General features: G+C 44.5%; 1 protein-coding gene across 1 annotated transcript in view; it reads right to left on the reverse strand.

Moving 5' to 3' along the window:
- Positions 1-19034, reverse strand: part of PPWD1 (peptidylprolyl isomerase domain and WD repeat containing 1) — a 122241-nt gene that overhangs the window by 95281 nt on the left and 7926 nt on the right. The window contains exon 3 of the mRNA XM_033930233.1: positions 9208-9308. Within this exon, the coding sequence (XP_033786124.1) occupies positions 9208-9308 (101 nt within the window). The remainder of the gene's footprint in view (positions 1-9207; positions 9309-19034) is intronic.

Below are 19034 nucleotides of genomic sequence, written 5' to 3' on the forward strand. Positions count from 1 at the left end.
CTATCTGGGCTAACAGTTTACCAGGTCTATCCCCACGGTACATTGACATTTTCCTTGTTCGCTCTTCGATCAGTGAGTTTAAGGCGGTTAGAGCCACAAACCAAGAATCTCTGTTGGTAATGGTAGAATGATTAACCATTCCCCTTAACTGTATCCATGACATCCTGTTTGTCTGTCTTGCCTGTTTAGATTGTAAGCTCTTTCGAGCAGGGACTGTTTTCTTATTCTTTGCGACTCTCTGCAGCACTGCATGCATCTGGTAGCGCTATACAAATAATTAAGCAGTAGGTCATTTAGGTGAACGCAGACTTCTTTTCTAATAGGACAATACCCTTAGAAATGCATCTACTGCGGGCTATCACATAAAAAAATAATATCTCCACACAGGACAACTTTTGCTGTGACCCAAAAGAGAGGGGATCTCTAGGTGTTGTCCATTAGGTAGGTTTTAAAGTCAGAGTTATCTAGCAAGTAGGAAGGGAGGCGCCAGTGTGTATGTGGAGAGGAAAGATTTGAGATGTCCAGTTCAAGCCTTGGGGAAATTAGATAGAAAACACTGAAAAGGAGGACACTTATCTGAAAAAAGACTGTCTAGAATGGCCTTGGTGTCACTGATTACAGATAAACAGTACTCTACTGTATTAGACTTTGAGAGGCTTCTGGTCACTTCAGCCAACTGCTGCAAGCAACTAGCCCCGATGAGATGCAAGAAATTTATGCTGAGTAATGAAAACCTAAGTAATGAAGCATATTACAGCTTCTCTCAAAAAGATAGTATTTAAGAACATAAGAATTGCCGCTGCTGGGTCAGACCAGTGGCCCATCATGCCCAGCAGTCCGCTCAATTGGCGGCCCTCTGGTCAAAGACCAGCGCCCTAACTTAGACTAGCCCTACCTGCGTACGTTCTGGTTCAGCAGGAACTTGTCTAACTTTGTCTTGAATCCTTGAACATAAGCATTGCCTCTGCTGGGTCAGACCAGGGGTCCATCGTGCCCGGCAGTCCGCTCCTGCGGCGGCCCCCCAGGTCCATGACCTGAAAGTGTTCCCTACCTAACCTAAAATATCCATACCCTATTCGCTCAATGTTCTGTAAGGTAAACCTCTATCTGTACCCTGTAATCCCCTTCGCTTCCAGGAAGTCATCCAGTCCCTTTTTGAACCCCAGAATTGTACTCTGTCTTATCACCTCTCCGGGAAGCGTGTTCCAGGTGTCCACCACCCTCTGAGTGAAGAAGAACTTCCTTGCATTCGTTATGAATCTGATTCCTCTCAGTTTTTCTGAATGACCTCTTGTTTTAGTTGTCCCTGCTAGTCTAAAGAATCTGTCCCTCTCCACCTTCTCTAAGCCTTTCATGATTTTATAAGTCTCTATCATGTCCCCTCTCAGTCTCCGCTTCTCCAGGGTAAAGAGCCCCAGCCTGTCTAACCGTTTGGCATATGAAAGGTTCTCCATACCCTTTATCATCCTCGTTGCCCTCCTCTGGACCCTCTCGAGTATTGCCATGTCCTTCCTGAGGTATGGAGACCAGTATTGGACGCAGTATTCCAGATGTGGGCGCACCATTGCTCGATACAGTGGCAGGATAACTTCCTTCGTTCTGGTAGTGATACCTTTTTTGATAATGCCCAACATTCTGTTCGCTTTTTTGAGGCCGCTGCACATTGCGCCGCCGGCTTCATTGTGCTATCCACCAATACCCCCAGATCTTTTTCTTGGCTGCCTTCCCCGAGTACCCTCCCTCCCATCGCGTAGCTGTACATGGAGTTCCCCTTCCCTATGTGCAAGACCTTACATTTCTCCACATTGAAGCTCATCTGCCATTTTTTTGCCCACTCACTCAGTTTGTTCAGGTCGCTCTGCAGTTCTTTGCATTCCTCAACAGTTCTGACCCTGCTGGAGAGTTTTGTGTCATCCGCGAACTTGATAACTTCGCACTTTGTCCCCGTTTCTAGATCATTAATAAATATATTGAACAGCAGTGGTCCCAGCACTGACCCTTGCAGAACACCACTTGTGACCCCTATCCAGTCAGAGTAGTGCCCCTTTACTCCTACCCTCTGTTTCCTGTCCGCCAGCCAATTTTTGATCCATCTGTGCACGTCCCCTTCCACCCCGTGACTCCACAGTTTCTTCAGTAAGCGTTCATGGGGCACCTTGTTAAAGGCTCTTTGGAAATCTAGATATATAATGTCTACTGGGTCACCTTGGTCCAATTGCTTACTTATCCCCTCAAAGAACTGCAGTAGATTTGTCTGGCATGATCGGCCTTTACAGAAACCATGCTGGCTCGATCTCATCAGATTATTTTTTTCTATATGCTCATTGATACCTTCCCTGATCAGTGATTCGGCCATCTTCCCCGGAACAGAGGTTAGGCTCACCGGTCTGTAGTTTCCCGGGTCGCCTCTCGATCCTTTTTTGAAGATCAGTGTAACATTCGCTATCTTCCAGTCCTCCGGGATTACCCCTGTTCTCAAGGACAGGTTGCAAATATGCTGCAGTAGCTCTGCTGTTTCATCTCTGAGCTCTTTCAGTATTCTCAGGTGGATCCCATCTGGGCCTGGAGCTTTGTCCGTTCTTAATCTATCTATCTGCCTGAGAACGTCTTCGAGGCTTACCTCCATGCATGATAATTTCCCCTCTTGATCTCCCCTGAAGATTTTTCCGGTTCTGGCACACTGGTTGTGTCCTCTATTGTAAAGACCGACGAGAAGAACTTGTTTAGCCTACCAGCCACTTCTTTTTCCTCTTTCACCACTCCCTTCCGGTCACCCTCATCCAGGGGCCCCACCTCCTCCCTCGCTGGCTGTTTCCCTTTCACATATCGGAAAAATGGTTTGAAATTTCTTGCTTCCTTGGCCAGTCTCTCCTCATACTCTTTCTTGGCTTTCCTGACTACTCGGTGACATTCTTTTTGATGCTTCCTGTGCTCTCTCCAGTTTCCTTCAGTTTTATCTTTTTTCCACTTCCGAAATGATTTTTTTTTTGTCTCCTATCACTTTCTTTACTTCACTGGTTATCCATGCAGGGTCCCTCGTCTGATTCTTCTTGGAACCTTTCCTAAATCTTGGTATATATAGGTTTTGTGTCCTTGAATAGAGACCAGGCTTGCTCCACAGTCCGAGTTTCCTTGGAGCTGTTTCTGAGCTTCTTTCTCACCATTTGTCTCATGGCATCATAGTTCCCTTTCTTGAAGTTAAATGTTGTTGCCTTGGTTCTCTGTCCCATAGGTAGTCCTACTTGCACTTTGAACTGAATCATGTTGTGGTCACTGGTTCCTAGTGGTCCCATGACCTCCACATCCTTTGCGGGTCCTTTCAGCCCATTGAGGATCAGATCCAGAATCGCTGATCCTCTCGTTGGTGCCTCGACAAGTTGTTCCATGAAGCAGTCCTGGACTGCTTCCAGGAACTCCGTTTCCCTTGCACATTTTGAATTTCCAAGACACCAGTCTATATCAGGATAGTTGAAATCTCCCATAATTATGGTGTTTGGGTTCTTGCATTCCCTTCTCAGCTCGGCTACCATTTCTGTATCCTCAGCTTCAGTTTGCCCAGGTGGACGGTAGAACAGTCCCATCTTTATCTCGGATCCGTTGCTTCCTTTGTTTGTTCATAGTCTGTTGCTTGCCACTTGTGTCTTCCCCGTAATCTTTCCCCTCAGTACCCTCACTGGATACTGTTTCCCGAACCGTCGATACCAGGTCGACTGTCGGCTTTCCCCTTCTACTTAGTTTAAAGCTTGCTCTATCGCTCTTCTGACGTTATTTGCTAGTTGTCTAGTTCCCGCCTTGCTCAGGTGTAGACCATCCTTCTTGAAAAGCTTGTTCTTTCCCCAGAACGTTGTCCAGTTCCTCATGAAGAGAAATCCCTCTTCCTCACACCATCTTCTCATCCATGCGTTAATTGATTGTAGCTCCATCTGCCTCTTCGTTTCTGCCCTCGGTACTGGCAGGATCTCTGAGAAGGCTATCCTCTGGGTCCTCATCTTCAGTTTCCTTCCTAAGATCTTGAATTGTTCAGTCAGTGCATTCTTACTGTAGTCCCTCCTGGTGACATCGTTCGTCCCGACGTGGACTATCACTGCTGTCTCTTCCGTCTCTGCTCCTTCCAGGATTCTCTCAATCTTGTCAACGATGTCCTTTGTTCTCGCTCCTGGGAGACAGGTCACTAGCCGATCCTCTCTCCCTCCTGCTATGTGACTGTCAACGTGCCTCAGGATTGAGTCTCCCACCAGGATTGCAGATTTCCCTTCTTTCAGCCTCCGCGTCAGTTGCAGGTCTGTGTCTTTGGTGTTCTTCGTTTCTTCCAGCAAGGTTCCTCCGTGGGTATCCTCTACCTTGGTGTCAGATGTTTCTTGTCCTCTGCTCTGTGTGTCTTCCTCATTTCCGTGCTCCTGTTCTTCCACTCTCCGTGCCAGTCGCATGTCTGTGTCCTTGGTGTTCTTCGTTTCTTCCAGCAAGGTTCCTCCAAGGGTATCCTCTACCTTGGTGTCAGATGTTTCTTGTCCTCTGCTCTGTGTGTCTTCCTCATTTCCGTGCTCCTGTTCTTCCACTCTCCTGTAGGCATCCTCGATGAACCTCTCGAGCTCCCTGACCTGTTCCTCGATGTACCTCTCTCGCATGGGGTCTTCGGCTGTCTGGAAGGGGGCTTCGGAGATGTAGAGTCCCTCCAGCTCCTGGATCCTGAGCTTCAGTCGACTGACTTCGCTCTTCAAGCTCTCCATTTCCTGACATCGTCCGCACACATATGACTGCAGCCCGGAGGGGAGGTAGTCATACATGTGGCAGTCCGTGCAGTACACTGGGAAGCTCATCCTTCGGGTTCCTTCCGCTTCCATATTTGTCCGCTCTCTAGGTGTCCTGTTGCTCTTTGCTAGTGTGTTCACTCCTGTGCCTGGCTCTTCCTTACCTTCTTCGTCTTTCGCTTCCTTTTACTTATGCGCTTGTGCTATTTGCCCCTTGTTTACTCTCTGTGGCTGCCTTCTCCTTTAGCTTGTGTTCTCTCTTGAGTCCGCCTTTTCTTGTCCTGCTGAGCTTGTTACTGCTGTCTCTGTGTATGTGAGTGCGCTACCTTCTTGGCCTGCTTCTACCCTGTCTTCTGCCCTTGCTACTGTTCTTCAGTGCCTTCCTTGCCTTTCGTTCCTTTGATGTGTGGTCCTTCCTGGGCCTACTCCTTCCTTCTTTTCTGTGTTTGCTTCCCTTTTGCTTGTGTGTGCGTGTATGTGTATACTTCCTTACCTTACCTTGGAAGGGTGTTTTCCCCTATGACACACACCGGAAGAGCATTCCAGTTTTCTACCACTCTCTGGGTAAAGAAGAACTTCCTTACGTTCATACGGAATCTATCCCCTTTCAACTTTAGAGAGTGCCCTCTTGTTCTCCCTACCTTGGAGAGGGTGAACAACCTTGAATGTTTCGATCATGTCCCCTCTCAATCTCCTCTGTTCGAGGAAGAAGAGGCCCAGTTTCTCTAATCTTTCACTGTATGGCAACTCCTCCAGCTCCTTAACCATCTTAGTTGCTCTTCTCTGGACCCTTTCGAGTAGAACGGTGTCCTTCTTCATGTACGGCGACCAGTGCTGGACGCAGTACTCCAGGTGAGGGTGCACCATGGCCCGGTACAGCGGCATGATAACCTTCTCCAATCTGTTCATGATCCCTTTCTTTATCATTCCTAGCATTCTGTTTGCCCTTTTCACCGCCGCCACACATTGCGTGGACGGCTTCATCGACTTGTTGATCAGAACTCCCAAATCTCTTTCCTGGGAGGTCTCTCCAAGCACCGCCCCGGACATCCTGTATCCTAGCATGAGATTTTTGTTACCTACATGCATCACTTTACACTGAACCTCATTTGCCATGTTGATGCCCATTCCTCGAGCCCGATTATGTCACGTTACAGATCTTCACAATCCCCCTATGTCTTCACTACTCTAAATAACTTTGTATTGTCTGCAAATTTAATCACCTCACTTGTCGTACCTATGTCCAGATTGTTTATAAAGATGTTGAAGAGCACGGGTCCAAGCAACGAGCCCTGCGGCACTCCACTAGTGGCGCTCTTTCAGTCCGAGTATTGTCCATTTACCCCCACTCTGTTTCCTATGCTCCAGCCAGTTTTTAATCCACGTGAGTATTTCACCCTCAATTCCATGGCTCGCAATTTTCCAAAGTAGTCATAGGACTAAGGGATCCCCACCAGCATGGCTTTACAAAGGGAAGGTCTTCTCAATCCAATCTTATAAACTTCTTTGACTGGGTAACAAAGAAACTGGATCAGGGAGAATCCCTGGACATCGTGTATTTAAACTTCAGTAAGGCTTTTGATAGTGTCCCAGACCGTAGGTTACTGAACAAGATGAATGCGATGGGCCTAGGAGAAACACTGACTGCATGGGTAGAAGACTGGCTTAGCGGTAGACTTCAAAGGGTAATGGTAAACGGTATTCCCTCAAAAACGTCAGAAGTGACCAGTGGAGTGCTGCAGGGCTCGGTCTTGAACCCAATACTATTCAATATCTTTGTAAGAGATCTGCCTCAGTGACTTCGAGGTAAAATTACATTATTCGCCAATGACGCTAAACTATGCAACATTGTGGGCAGTGCAGCAGAACCTGATAGCGCAATCATGCCCGGCACTATGGATCAGGACCTACTTTTACTAGAACAATGGTCCAGTACTTGGCAAGTGAATTTTAGTGCCAAAAAATGTAAGATTATGCACCTAGGTAGCAGAAATCCATGCAGAACATACACCCTGAATTGTGAAAACCTAACCAGAACTGTAGCAGAATGGGACTTGGGAGTAATCATCCGGGAAGATATGAAAGCTTCGAATCAGATGAAGAAAGCAACAGCAAAAGCTAGACAAATGCTGGGCTGCATCAGAAGGAGCTTTATCAGTCGTAAGCCTGAAGTTGTACTGCCGTTGTACAGATCAATGGTGAGACCTCACCTGGAGTATTGTGTTCAGTTTTGGAGGCCACATTATCAAAAGGATGTGAAGAGAATGGAGTCGATTCAGCGAATGGCCACTAGGATGGTCTCAGGACTAAAAAATCTCCCATATGAAGAATGTTTGAGCAGGCTGTGCTTATATTCTCTCGAAGAGCGCAGGGAAAGGGGGGGGACATGATAGAAACATTCAAATACATCACGGGCCGTATTGATGTAGAGGAAGAAATCTTTTGTCTTATGGGTCCCACGGCCACAAGAGGGCATCCGCTAAAACTCAGGGGGGAGGGAAATTTCATGGGGACACCAGGAAGTATTTCTTCACCGAAAGGGTAATTGATCGATGGAATGGTCTTTCACGTCAGGTAGTCGAGGCCAGTACCACGCTCGACTTCAAGGGACGATGGGACAGACAGGTGGGGGTCGCTCAAGAGGAATGCTTAAAAGATGGATTCTTGAAGGAGGGAGGATTCTTGAGTGGGCAGACTTGTAGGGCCGTCTGCCCTTTTCTGCCGTCATACTCTATGTTTCTAACCTTGTCAAATGCCTTCTGAAAATCCAGATATACAATGTCTATCTGCTTGTTTACTCCCTCGAAGAAGTGCAGCAAGTTTGTCAAACAAGATCTGCCTTTGCTGAAACGGTGTTGGCTGGAACTCATCAAACCGTGTCCGTCAATGTGATCAATGATGCGGTCCTTTATCATCGCCTCTACCATCTTTCCCGGTACCGAGGTCAGACTCACCAGTCTGTAGTTTCCCAGGTCTCCCCTCAAACCTTTTTTGAAGATTGGCATAACATTCACCACCTTCTAGTCCTCTGGAATCTTTCCCGATTTGATCGACAGATTGGCTATTAGTTGAAGGAGTTCAGCTATAGTCCCTTTCAGTTCTTTGATGACCCTCGGATGGATACCATCCGGTCCCAGGGATTTATCGCTATTAAGCCTATCAATCTGCCTGCATATCTCTTCTAACCATTATAATTTAATCATCATCTTCACAAAATATCTGGGAAATACAAGATGTGTTAAATTGATTTTACTGGTCACACTTTAATTTTGCACTTCCCATTTGTGGGGGAGATATTTACCTGCTCTGGAATGAAAAGACAGACATCAGGCCTAATATTCAGCTCCCGGCTATCTAAATTATACATAGCTGGTTATCTGCCGATATTTAGCAGGAGATAGTCGGCTATCTCACACTGATTATTGCGCGACATAGCCAGTCACTGCCAATATTCATTGGCTCACCAGCTAAGTTTGGCGGCCAAAGACAATTGTCTAAAAGGGTGGTACCGTATATACTAGAATAAAGTTGACCCGAATATAGGTCGGGACCCCCTCCCAAAGGAGGAAAAATAGTTAACTCTAATATAAGTCGGGCAGCTTAATATTCAAGTGTTCTGCCCCGTCAGGCTCTGCACCCAGCCCCCTTCCTTCCTCCCCTCCCCTGTCAGGCTCTGCGCCCAGCACCCTTCCATCCTCCCCTCCCTTGTCAGGCTCTGTACAGAGCACCCATCCTCCCCTCCCCTGTCAGGCTCTGCACCCAGCACCCTTCAATTCTCCCCTCCCCTGTCATGCTCTGCACTCTCCCTCCCAGGCTCTGCCCTCTGCCCCCCTCCCTGCCCTATCTTCCTACCTCTATCGATCTTTGGTGGAGGTGCGGCGGAAGGAGCAAGCTTTCTGAACTCCTGCCCCACTGCTAACCGACTGCGCGGATCTACTTACTCCAAATCAGTGGCACGAGCAGCAGTGTGATTTGGTGCTGCTTCTCAGCACTTAATGGCTTCCTTACTGGCTCCTGCCCGCTACACCTCCACCAATGATCGGCAGAGGACCTGCTGCACCTCCACCAGATCGGCAGAGGTAGGAAGATAGAGCAGGGAGGAGGAGGGGGCAAAACCTGGCCACAGTGGCCTTAAAAAAATTCTGGGAGGGGGCATTGACCCGAATATAAACCAGGACCCCCATTTTTGGCCCCAAAATCCCGGTTTATATTAGAGTATATACGGTATATCTTTGGTAGATGAGATTTAGTCGGCTAGCTGCTGAATATTAGCTTAGCTGGCTATGTCCCACCTGGCCAAAAATAAATATGGCACCGGCATTGAATGTCTGGTATTGCTAGCGATCTCCCATGGACTGAATATGAGTCTGATCTTATTGGATCTAAGCCACAAGATATATTTCAGTTTCAAGTATGGCAAATTATATATTTAATAAAGCCCAGCAACCCCACAACTCACCTAAATGGCTACGGAAGTGTTTAACAAACTCAATCCCTTCCTCTATTTTCTTCCAGAATTTGATATGTCCATCATGGCTGGCAGTAATTATAAAATCTGTCCTGCAGATAAAGAAAAAATAAACACCCAAAACTTTATTACAACCAAATTATAAACTAAGAAAAACAAAAATTAAAGGGCACTGTAAATGACAATATAAAGTACTGGATTAGGATTGGAAAGAAAAAAAACTGTGGATACAGATGTTCTGGAGATAATTTATTAAACACTGACATATAAAACCATGAAAATTCAATTAAAAAAGTACAATGATAAAAAATACTGTGATAAAAAATCCAACCGGACCCTACACGGTCCATGTTTCGGCGAACACGCCTTCCTCAGGGGTCCAATGGTTTGCAACCTCACATATAAAGAATTGGACTGAAAACAGTTTATTGTCTTTAAACATGTGAGCAAAGAACACCGCAGACAAGCTGAAGTAGCAAAAAAATGCTAAGAGGAAGGCGTGTTCGCCGAAACACGGACTGTGTAGGGTCCGGTTGGATTTTTTATCACAGTATTTTTTATCATTGTACTTTTTTAATTGAATTTTCATGGTTTTATATGTTTTTATTTTCATCGGTGGATTGTTTTCACTGTGGATCATTGGGTCTCCCCATTTTTCTTTGTTAGGATTGGAAAGCCCTTATATGACTTATGAGGGATGCTGAAAAAGTTTAGTCCAACCAACTTCTTAAATTCTGAGTGCTATTTTGCAAAGTGCCAATTTGCAGAATCATAATGCTATGCTTTTGACATTGTTTCAGATCATTGATTGAACCATGTCAACAAAAAGTGTGGAATTCCGAGCCATCATTAAGTTCCTATTCCTGTAGAAGAAAACTCCAAAGGAAATTCATGAATGTATGATGCCAACATTGAGTGACTAATGCTCATCATACTCCACAGCGAAGTAGTGGTGTGCAAACTTTCAGTGTGGAGATATTGAGATCAAAGATACAGCAAGGTCTGGGAGGCGTCAAAATGTGTCAACTCCTGAAATTGTTGACCATGTCCATGACCTGATTTTGGCAGATCAGCAAATATTGGAGAAAATAATTTCTGAGAAACTACAGATATCCAGGGAACATGTTGGGTATGTAATCTATGAACAGCTGGGCATGCAGAAGCTGAGATCCAAGAGGGTGCCCAAATGTTTGAATGCCAACAAGAAATGATGTCGAGTGAACACTTCCAAGTTGATTTTGCAGCATTTTCAGCTAGTTGGTGCCAACTGTTTGGAATGACTAGTTACTGTTGATGAAACATGGTTACATCACTATGTTCCTGAGACAAAACAGTCCATGCAATGGTGGCACTCAGGTTCTCCAAGATCAAGGAAATTCAAGACCCAAAAGTCAGCAGAAAGGTCATGGCCCTTGTGTTTTGGCATCAGAAAGGTATAAATGACTATCTTCCAAAGGGCCAAATAGTTAGTTAAAGCAGAATACTACTGTAACTTGTTGTGCTGATTAAAGGGGGCATTGAAAGAAAAAAAGAGAGGGAAGCTGCAGAAAGGAGTTCTCTTTTTGAAAGATAATGAACCCACTCATGAGACTGGCAAAATAATGGATGTTTTGATGCAGCTGGGGTTTTAATGCATAGCCATCCACCCTACTCACCAGATCTTGCTCCATCTGATTATTTTCTGTTTCCAAACCTTAAAAAGAGTTTGATAGGGCAACAATTTTTATGTGATTCTGAGGTGACTGCAGCAGCATAGCAGTATTTCAGTGACCAGACAGAGTATTTTTTGGAATGGTTACAGAAACTTCAAACACAATATGCCAAGTGTGTTGAACATAAAGGTTGAACTTGATTATATGGAATAACTTGAGATTCATAGCTCCACATCATTCCCTTCTTGGCTGGGCCGAGAACTTTCAGCACTCCCTCATATGTGTCAGAAGATAGTAGTGATGTAGGACAGACATCTAGAAAATTGAATACCCGGCTTATAGAACATAAAAGTAACATTAACAACAAAGTAGTTGTAGGGCTCCACTTGCAAAACATTGCATTGAGTGAATCATGACTTCATGTCATTAAGAGCTCTGATACTAGAGGTGTTGCGTCCAGGAAAGAGAGGGGGGGGGGGACTTTAGACGGTATCTTGCTCAAAGGGAGCAGCGCTGGATCAATCGGTTAGATACTTTGAATCCGCATGGCCTAAACAGAAACATTGAATGGCAACATTTTTACTAGTTTATTTTCCTGTTTTGATTGGGTGAGTAGATAGTAGTGTCGTCATTACGTTTGGTGCACGTCATGACGTCTGTGGATGAGTATAAGAGAGACGCTGTCGCCATCTTGACACTGTTTGAAAATCTTTGACTGAATGAGTTACTGTTGTGAGTATTGTTCTGACAAAATTGTGCTGTGATTGGACTTGGAGAGTGAATGTTTTAACTATTTGTTTTATTTATAGTGATTATGCCTTGGTGGCCCCGACGCAACGGATGCATATTATTCCTGCGAAACGCTGGCCGCGTCGGCAGACAGGCATTTGATGTGACATTTATTGTCCAAATCAGTATTTCAACAGCGAAGATAAGTTATAATTTTTGGTCAATTTTTTCAAATTCCATGAACAAGTGCACGTTGGATATAGCTGAAAAGTTATATTTTTAAATGCATAGTTAAATTATTTGGTGAAGGTTTAAAAAAATAAAAAAAGCAAATTCAAAAAAAGCACATAGATAAATAATTTGGCCAATGATTGGAGCAGGAGCTTGAATACTACGCTGATCATTTTCGTTTGTGATCTAACAACTGTGAGTAGGCTCCAATTCTGAGGCTGGTAATATAAAGCCTGTAACTATTAGGGCTGGTAACACTGATGTGTACTGTTTAGAAGAAGTGGTATTATATATATTGTATGATTTGGTATATCCAAACCACTTTGGCTAGTTGTTTTAGAAGATAGTAGTGACCATCTTGTCCTCAAATGACTGGTAGTCCAACACATTTCACAACATTTAGTAGCACACCTGGCAGTCTCTAAAAGTTCGGAGCCATTTATGTTGGAGGCCATTTCTTGTGATCTGAGAACATCTGATTCAGTTTCAGAAAACCCTGAAGTCTGATATTTGATCATTTTCCTAGTTAATATTCTCTTGCTCTTTGCTAGTAGGAATATATTCTGAGAGCATTAGGATTTAGCTCAGAGTAAGAAGCATCATCTCTTTCATAAAAATATTTTTTTTTCTTGCAATACATCCAAGTTTTCCTCTTCAGAATTACAATATATGCAAAAAAAAGTATTTCCTCTCTGAGTAGTATCTTCAGAGTGCTTTGTCTTTTTTTATATTTTAAAGTAAAGATATATCCAGATCTAATATCCTAGGAGGACCATCATCTCTCACAGGTTTCAAAAGTATATACTGTACCAGCACATCATCGCTCAACTGCTTTTCTACTATGTGGACTACTGGGGCCCATTTATCTCACACCTTACATTTTTCTTTCAAATTACAAATCAGTACTTTGTCTCCTTTTGTAATAGAATTTACCTAATTATGCAACCAACAGGGCTTCTAAGCTTCTTTGGTAGCTTTATCATAGTCAAATCAAAATCTTCTTAATTCGTTTACAGATAGACATTCTCCACAGAGCCATCAAGGGGGGGTGGAATTATATAAAAAGTGCTCAAAAACGGGCACTGAAAAAACAAAAATTCAGTGCTAAGCACTATTCTATACTGAAACCTAGTACAAGAATGCTGGCTCCCAAATTAGGCAAGTTTACCAGTATTTTATAACTACACGTGTATAACTACATTCCTGATATGTTTATGCCCCTCTCATGGCCATGTGCTATGGGAGCTAGACACCCTGCCTTATAAAATAGTGTGCAGCCAAATGCACATTCCAATTTTAAATGCTAATAACATTAGTAATCGATTGTTAGCACCCAATTATTTATGGTTAAGAGCTTATTAACCAATTAATTGTGCCATATCTCGGCAGGATGCCCAAATTTGGGTAGAAAACATAGAATCTGGGGTAAGTGTATATTATTCCTATAGGAATTCTGTACTACTGCGCAATGCACCTCCGCAGAATGTGCAGAATTGTGTATAGACTTCTTTCTGGTCACCTGCCTACTCCCCTGCAGACTCATTGCTCCAGCGCAGCAAGAGGAGCTGCACAGCAGCAGCCCATGCTGCTTCCTTCTCTGCCACCTTGGTTGAACACTGGATTAAAACACAAAGCTAATTGGGAAAGTTCATGCAGAGGTTATGGGGATGGGAGAGGTGAAACACTGCCAAGACCTGTTGGGTTTAAAAATTGGACTTAGCATTAAATTTAGGATTTAAATGTAAATTGATGTAAGGTATTCCTGGGAAGAAAGTCATGTGATCAACTATGCCACTGTATTCTAAAGTATGGTAATCATTACAAATGATGTCACATATGGTATAAATCTCTTTGACTTTGATTTCTCCCTTTGGAGCACAGAAAATTGTATGCATTGGCTCTCCACAGACATGAAGGCATTAATAAATATATATTTGATTATTATACGGCTTTTTCTCTGAAACATGGTGGAATGAGGAAAGCAAATGGGATACAGCGCTGCCGGGATACAAGCTCTATCGCCAGGACAGAAAGGAGGTGGAATAGCCCTATACATAAAAGAAAGCATACAATCGACAAGAATAGACACAGCGAAGACGATCAACAAGCTGGAATCGCTATGGGTTAAAATACCGGGTAGGAAAGGACATGAAATAAAGATGGGCCTATACTATCGTCCATCCGGGCAAACCGGAGATATCGATAAAGAAATGGAAGCTGAGATGAAGCGAGAATGCAAAAGCAGTTACACAGTTATTATAGGAGACTTCAACTACCCCGGGATAGACTGGAGTCTTGGAAGTTCAAGATGCTTTAGGGAGACAGAATTCCTGGAGGCTACACAAGATTGCTTCATGGAGCAGCTTGTTAGAGAACCAATGAGAGGAAATGCCACTCTGGATCTAATCCTAAATGGGTTAATGGGACCTGCAAAGGAAGTGGAAGTAGTGGGACCATTGGGAAACAGCGATCATAATATGATCAAGTTCAAGGTTGAAGTAGGAATACCGAAAGGAAAGAGAACCATAGCGACAACTTTCAACTTCAGGAAAGGAAACTCCGAAGCAATGAGGGAAATGGTAAGGAAGAAACTTAGGAACACTTCCAAGAAATGCCAAATGGTAGAACATGCCTGGTCTTTTTTCAAGGACACGGTGAGCGAGGCGCAAAATCTGTACATCCCCAGATTCAGAAAGGGGTGCAAAAAGAGTCAAACAAAAGATCCGGTATAGATCACTAAAATAGTGAAGGAAGCGATAGGCAATAAGAAAAATTCATTCAGGAAATTGAAAAAGGACAAAACTGAGGAGAACTGGAAAGAGCACAGGAAGTATCAAAAAGAATGTCACCGTGTGGTTCGAAAAGCCAAAAGAGAGTATGAAGAGAGGCTAGCCAGGGAGGCACAAAATTTCAAACCGTTCTTCAGATATGTTAAAGGGAAACAGCCGGCTAGGGAGGAGGTGAGACCGCTGGACGACGAAGACAGGAAGGGAGTAGTGAAGGAGGAGAAAGAAGTCGCGGAAAGACTTAACATGTTCTTTTCGTCTGTATTTATGAATGAAGACACAACCAACATACCGGAACCTGAGCAATTCTTCAATGGAAATCAAGTAGAAAAATTAACATCCATGGAAGTGAGCCTTGAAGATGTGCGCAGGCAGATAGAAAAACTAAAAACTAGCAAATCCCCGGGTCCGGACGGAATCAATCCAATGGTTCTGAAAGAATTAAAGGAAGAGATAGCGGAACAAATGCAGCAAATTTGCAACCTATCCCTGAAAACAGGAGTGATTCCAGAGGATTGGAAGATAGCCAACGTCACGCCCATCTTTAAAAAGGGATCAAGAGGTGACCCAGGAAACTACAGACCGGTGAGTCTCATCTCGGTTCCGGGGAAAATGGCGGAAGCACTGATAAAAGAAAATATCGATGAACATTTGGAAAGAAACAAACTTCTGAAAACAAGCCAACATGGTTTCTGCAGGGGGAGATCGTGCCTAACTAACTTATTGCACTTCTTCAAAGGAATTAAACAGATGGACAGAGGAGACCCCATAGACATCATATACCTGGATTTCCAAAAAGCCTTTGAGAAGGTGCCTCACGAGCGTCTACTCCGGAAACTGAAGAACCATGGGGTGGATGGAGACGTACATGGATGGATCAGAAACTGGTTGGCGGGTAGGAAACAGAGGGTAGGGGTGTAGGGCCACTACTCGGACTGGAGGAGGGTCACGAGTGGTGTTCCACAGGGCTTGGTGCTTGGGCTGCTGCTATTTAATATATTCATAAATGATCTAGAAACAGGCACGAAGTGTGAGATAATAAAATTTGCGGACGACACCAAACTATTTAGTGGAGCTCGGACTAAAGAGGACTGCGAAGAATTGCAAAGGGACTTGAACAAACTAGGGGAATGGGCGACGAGATGGCAGATGAAGTTCAACGTTGAGAAATGTAAAGTATTGCATCTGGGAAGCAGAAACCCAAGGTACAACTATACAACGGGAGGGATGTTAGTGAATGAGAGTACCCAAGAAAGGGACTTGGGGGTAATAGTGGACATGACAATGAAGACGAAGGCACAGTGCACAGCGGCCGCTAAGAGAGCAAATAGAATGCTAGGTATAATCAAGAAGGGTATTACAACTAGGACGAAATAAGTTATCCTGCCGTTGTATCGGGCGATGGTGCTCCCGCATCTGGAATGCTGCGTCCAATATTAGAAACATAGAAACATAGAAGATGACGGCAGAAAAGGGCTACAGCCCATCAAGTCTGCCCACTCTGCTTACCCACCCCCTGTCTATGCCCTAATGACCCAATTTCCTTATCTTGACCCTCGTAGGGATCCCACATGGGTATCCCATTTATTCTTAAAGTCTGGCACGCTGTCTGCCTCGATCACCTGCACTGGAAGCTTGTTCCAATGATCAACCACTCTCTCTGTGAAGAAATACTTTCTGGTGTCGCCATGAAATTTTCCGCCCCTGAGTTTGAGCGGGTGCCCTCTTGTGGCCGAGGGTCCCTTGAGAAAGAAAATATCATCTTCCACTTCGACACGTCCCGTGAGGTACTTAAATGTTTCGATCATGTCTCCCCTCTCTCTAGGTTCCTCAAGAGTGTAGAGCTGCAATTTGTTCAGTCTCTCTTCGTACGAGAGACCCTTGAGCCCCGAGATCATCCTGGTGGCCGTCCGTTGAACCGATTCAATTCTGCGCACATCTTTACTGTAATGTGGCCTCCAGAATTGCACACAGTACTCCAGATGAGGTCTCACCATGGCCCTGTACAACGGCATTATGACTTCAGGCTTTCGGCTGACGAAACTTCTATTGATACAACCCAATATCTGCCTTGCCTTAGATGAAGCCTTCTCCACTTGATTGGCAGTTTTCATGTCTGCACTGATGATTACTCCTAAATCTCGTTCTGCTGAAGTCCTAGTTAAAGTTTCTCCGTTCAAGAAGTACGTCCTGCATGGATTTCCGCTTCCGAGGTGCATGACCTTACATTTCTTAGCATTGAAGCCTAGCTGCCAGGTTGAGGACCAACTTTCCAATGTAAGCAGGTCCTGCGCCATATAATTCTGTAAACTGCATTCACTTACTATATTACATAGTTTGGCGTCATCGGCGAATAGTGTTATTTTACCTTGAAGCCCTTGAGTCAGATCCCCTATGAATATGTTGAAAAGGAGTGGACCCAGGACCGAGCCCTGCGGCACTCCACTGGTCACCTCCGATGTTTTAGAGAGGGTACCATTAACCACCACCCTCTGATGTCTGCCACTCAGCCAATCATTGACCTAGGCAGTTAGTGTCTCTCCTAACCCCATCGATTCCATCTTGCTTAGCAGCCTGCGGTGTGGGACACTGTCAAAAGCTTTACTGAAGTCCAGGTACACGACGTCCAAAGACTCTCCCAAGTCCAACTTTCTTGTTACCCAGTCAAAGAAGCTGATGAGATTGGATTGGCAGGACCTACTCTTGGTGAATCCATGCTGACTGGGATCCCGAAGATTCCCTTCATTCAAGATCGTGTCCAATTTGCTTTTAATTAGTGTTTCCATGAGTTTGCACACTATTGATGTGAGACTCACCGGTCTATAATTTGCAGCCTCTGTCCTGCAACCCTTTTTATGCAGAGGAACGACATTGGCTAATTTCCAGTCCAGGGGAACTTTCCCCTTACTTAGGGAGAGATTGAATAGCTCAGCCAACGGTTTCACCAGGACATCGCTCAATTCTCTGAGCACTCTTGGGTGCAAATTGTCTGGTCCCATGGCTTTGTTCACCTTGAGTCTTGCCAGTTCACTGTAAACTTCACCTTAAGAAGGATATGGCGTTACTCGAGAGGGTTGAGAGGAGAGCGACACGTCTGATAAGAGATGGAAAACCTTTCATACGCTGAGATTGGAGAAAAATGGTCTCTTTTCCCTGGAGAAGAGGAGACTTAGAGGGGATATGATAGAGACTTATAAGATCATGAGGGGCATAGAGAGAGAGTAGAGGGACAGATTCTTCAAACTTTCAAAAAATAAAAGAACAAGAGGGCATTCGGAAAAGCTGAAAGGGGACAAATTCAAAACAAATGCTAGGAAGTTATTTTTTACCCAGCGTGTGGTGGACACCTGGAATGCGCTTCCAGAGGACGTAATAGGGCAGAGTACGGTACTGGGGTTTAAGAAAGAATTTTTGAGACTCTGATCCTGAATTCCTTAAGGCTTATGTAGGAGTATTCCCACTTATCATATCTGTTGAGATTCCAGACACATGCTGCGCTGTACATTAAACACTTAACAGATGGTCCCTGCTTGAAAAAGCTTACAATCTAATTAAGACAGAAACACAGGACAAAATTAAAGATTAGGTTTCTTACCTCTGCTAATCTTCCTTCTTGTATAGCTTCTCTGGATGCTGAACGGATGGGATCTTGTATCTCTATTAGCTTCAGCTGCAGGGCAACTAAAAGATCCCTCCCCTTTGGGCTACCTGCCCGGGAGCATCCTGTCTTGCTTCAGTTAGTAGAAAAGCCACGTAGACATATGACAACAGGAAACAGAAGAAAAGAGAGAGAGGGCACAGGAACTCCCGCTACCAGTTAAATTCTGCTCAATATCATATTATATCAAAAACTACGGCCAACAATGGCCAACTGGAAACACACAGAGAATGCAAACATCATAAACTGCAAAACCCAGGAAAATCCTAGAACAGGGACACAGCGTAATGATCAGAAGGGGCACCCCCCGGGGAACCTCCACCAACTCTTAAACCCAACAAAGGGGAATACGCATGAATTTTTTTTTTTTTTTTTAATGTAGTGAGGCTAGTCAAAGACAGAAATCCAGCTTATCAGATACTGAAGAGGCGACCCGCGAATCTGACAAAAAACAGATGGGCGGGTGTTCAGCATCCAGAGAAGCTATACAAGAAGGAAGATTAGCAGAGGTAAGAAACCTAATCTTTCATTCTTGTACAAGTTCTCTGGATGCAGAACGGATGGGACGTATCAAAGCCGCCCTAAAATTCAGGGGGGGGGGCTGATGAACTTGCCGCAAGAACAGTAACGCCAAAGACCGTATCACCTGTAGCCACCACATCAAGCCTTGAAAACCTGGAAAAGGTATGAAGGGAAGCCCACGGGGCCTCCTGACAAGTCTCCACAGGCGAGACCGCATAAGATTCAGTCCACGAGGAAGCC

Source organism: Geotrypetes seraphini, chromosome 1 (genome assembly GCF_902459505.1).
Source record: "Geotrypetes seraphini chromosome 1, aGeoSer1.1, whole genome shotgun sequence".
NCBI classification, from domain to species: Eukaryota; Metazoa; Chordata; class Amphibia; order Gymnophiona; family Dermophiidae; genus Geotrypetes; species Geotrypetes seraphini.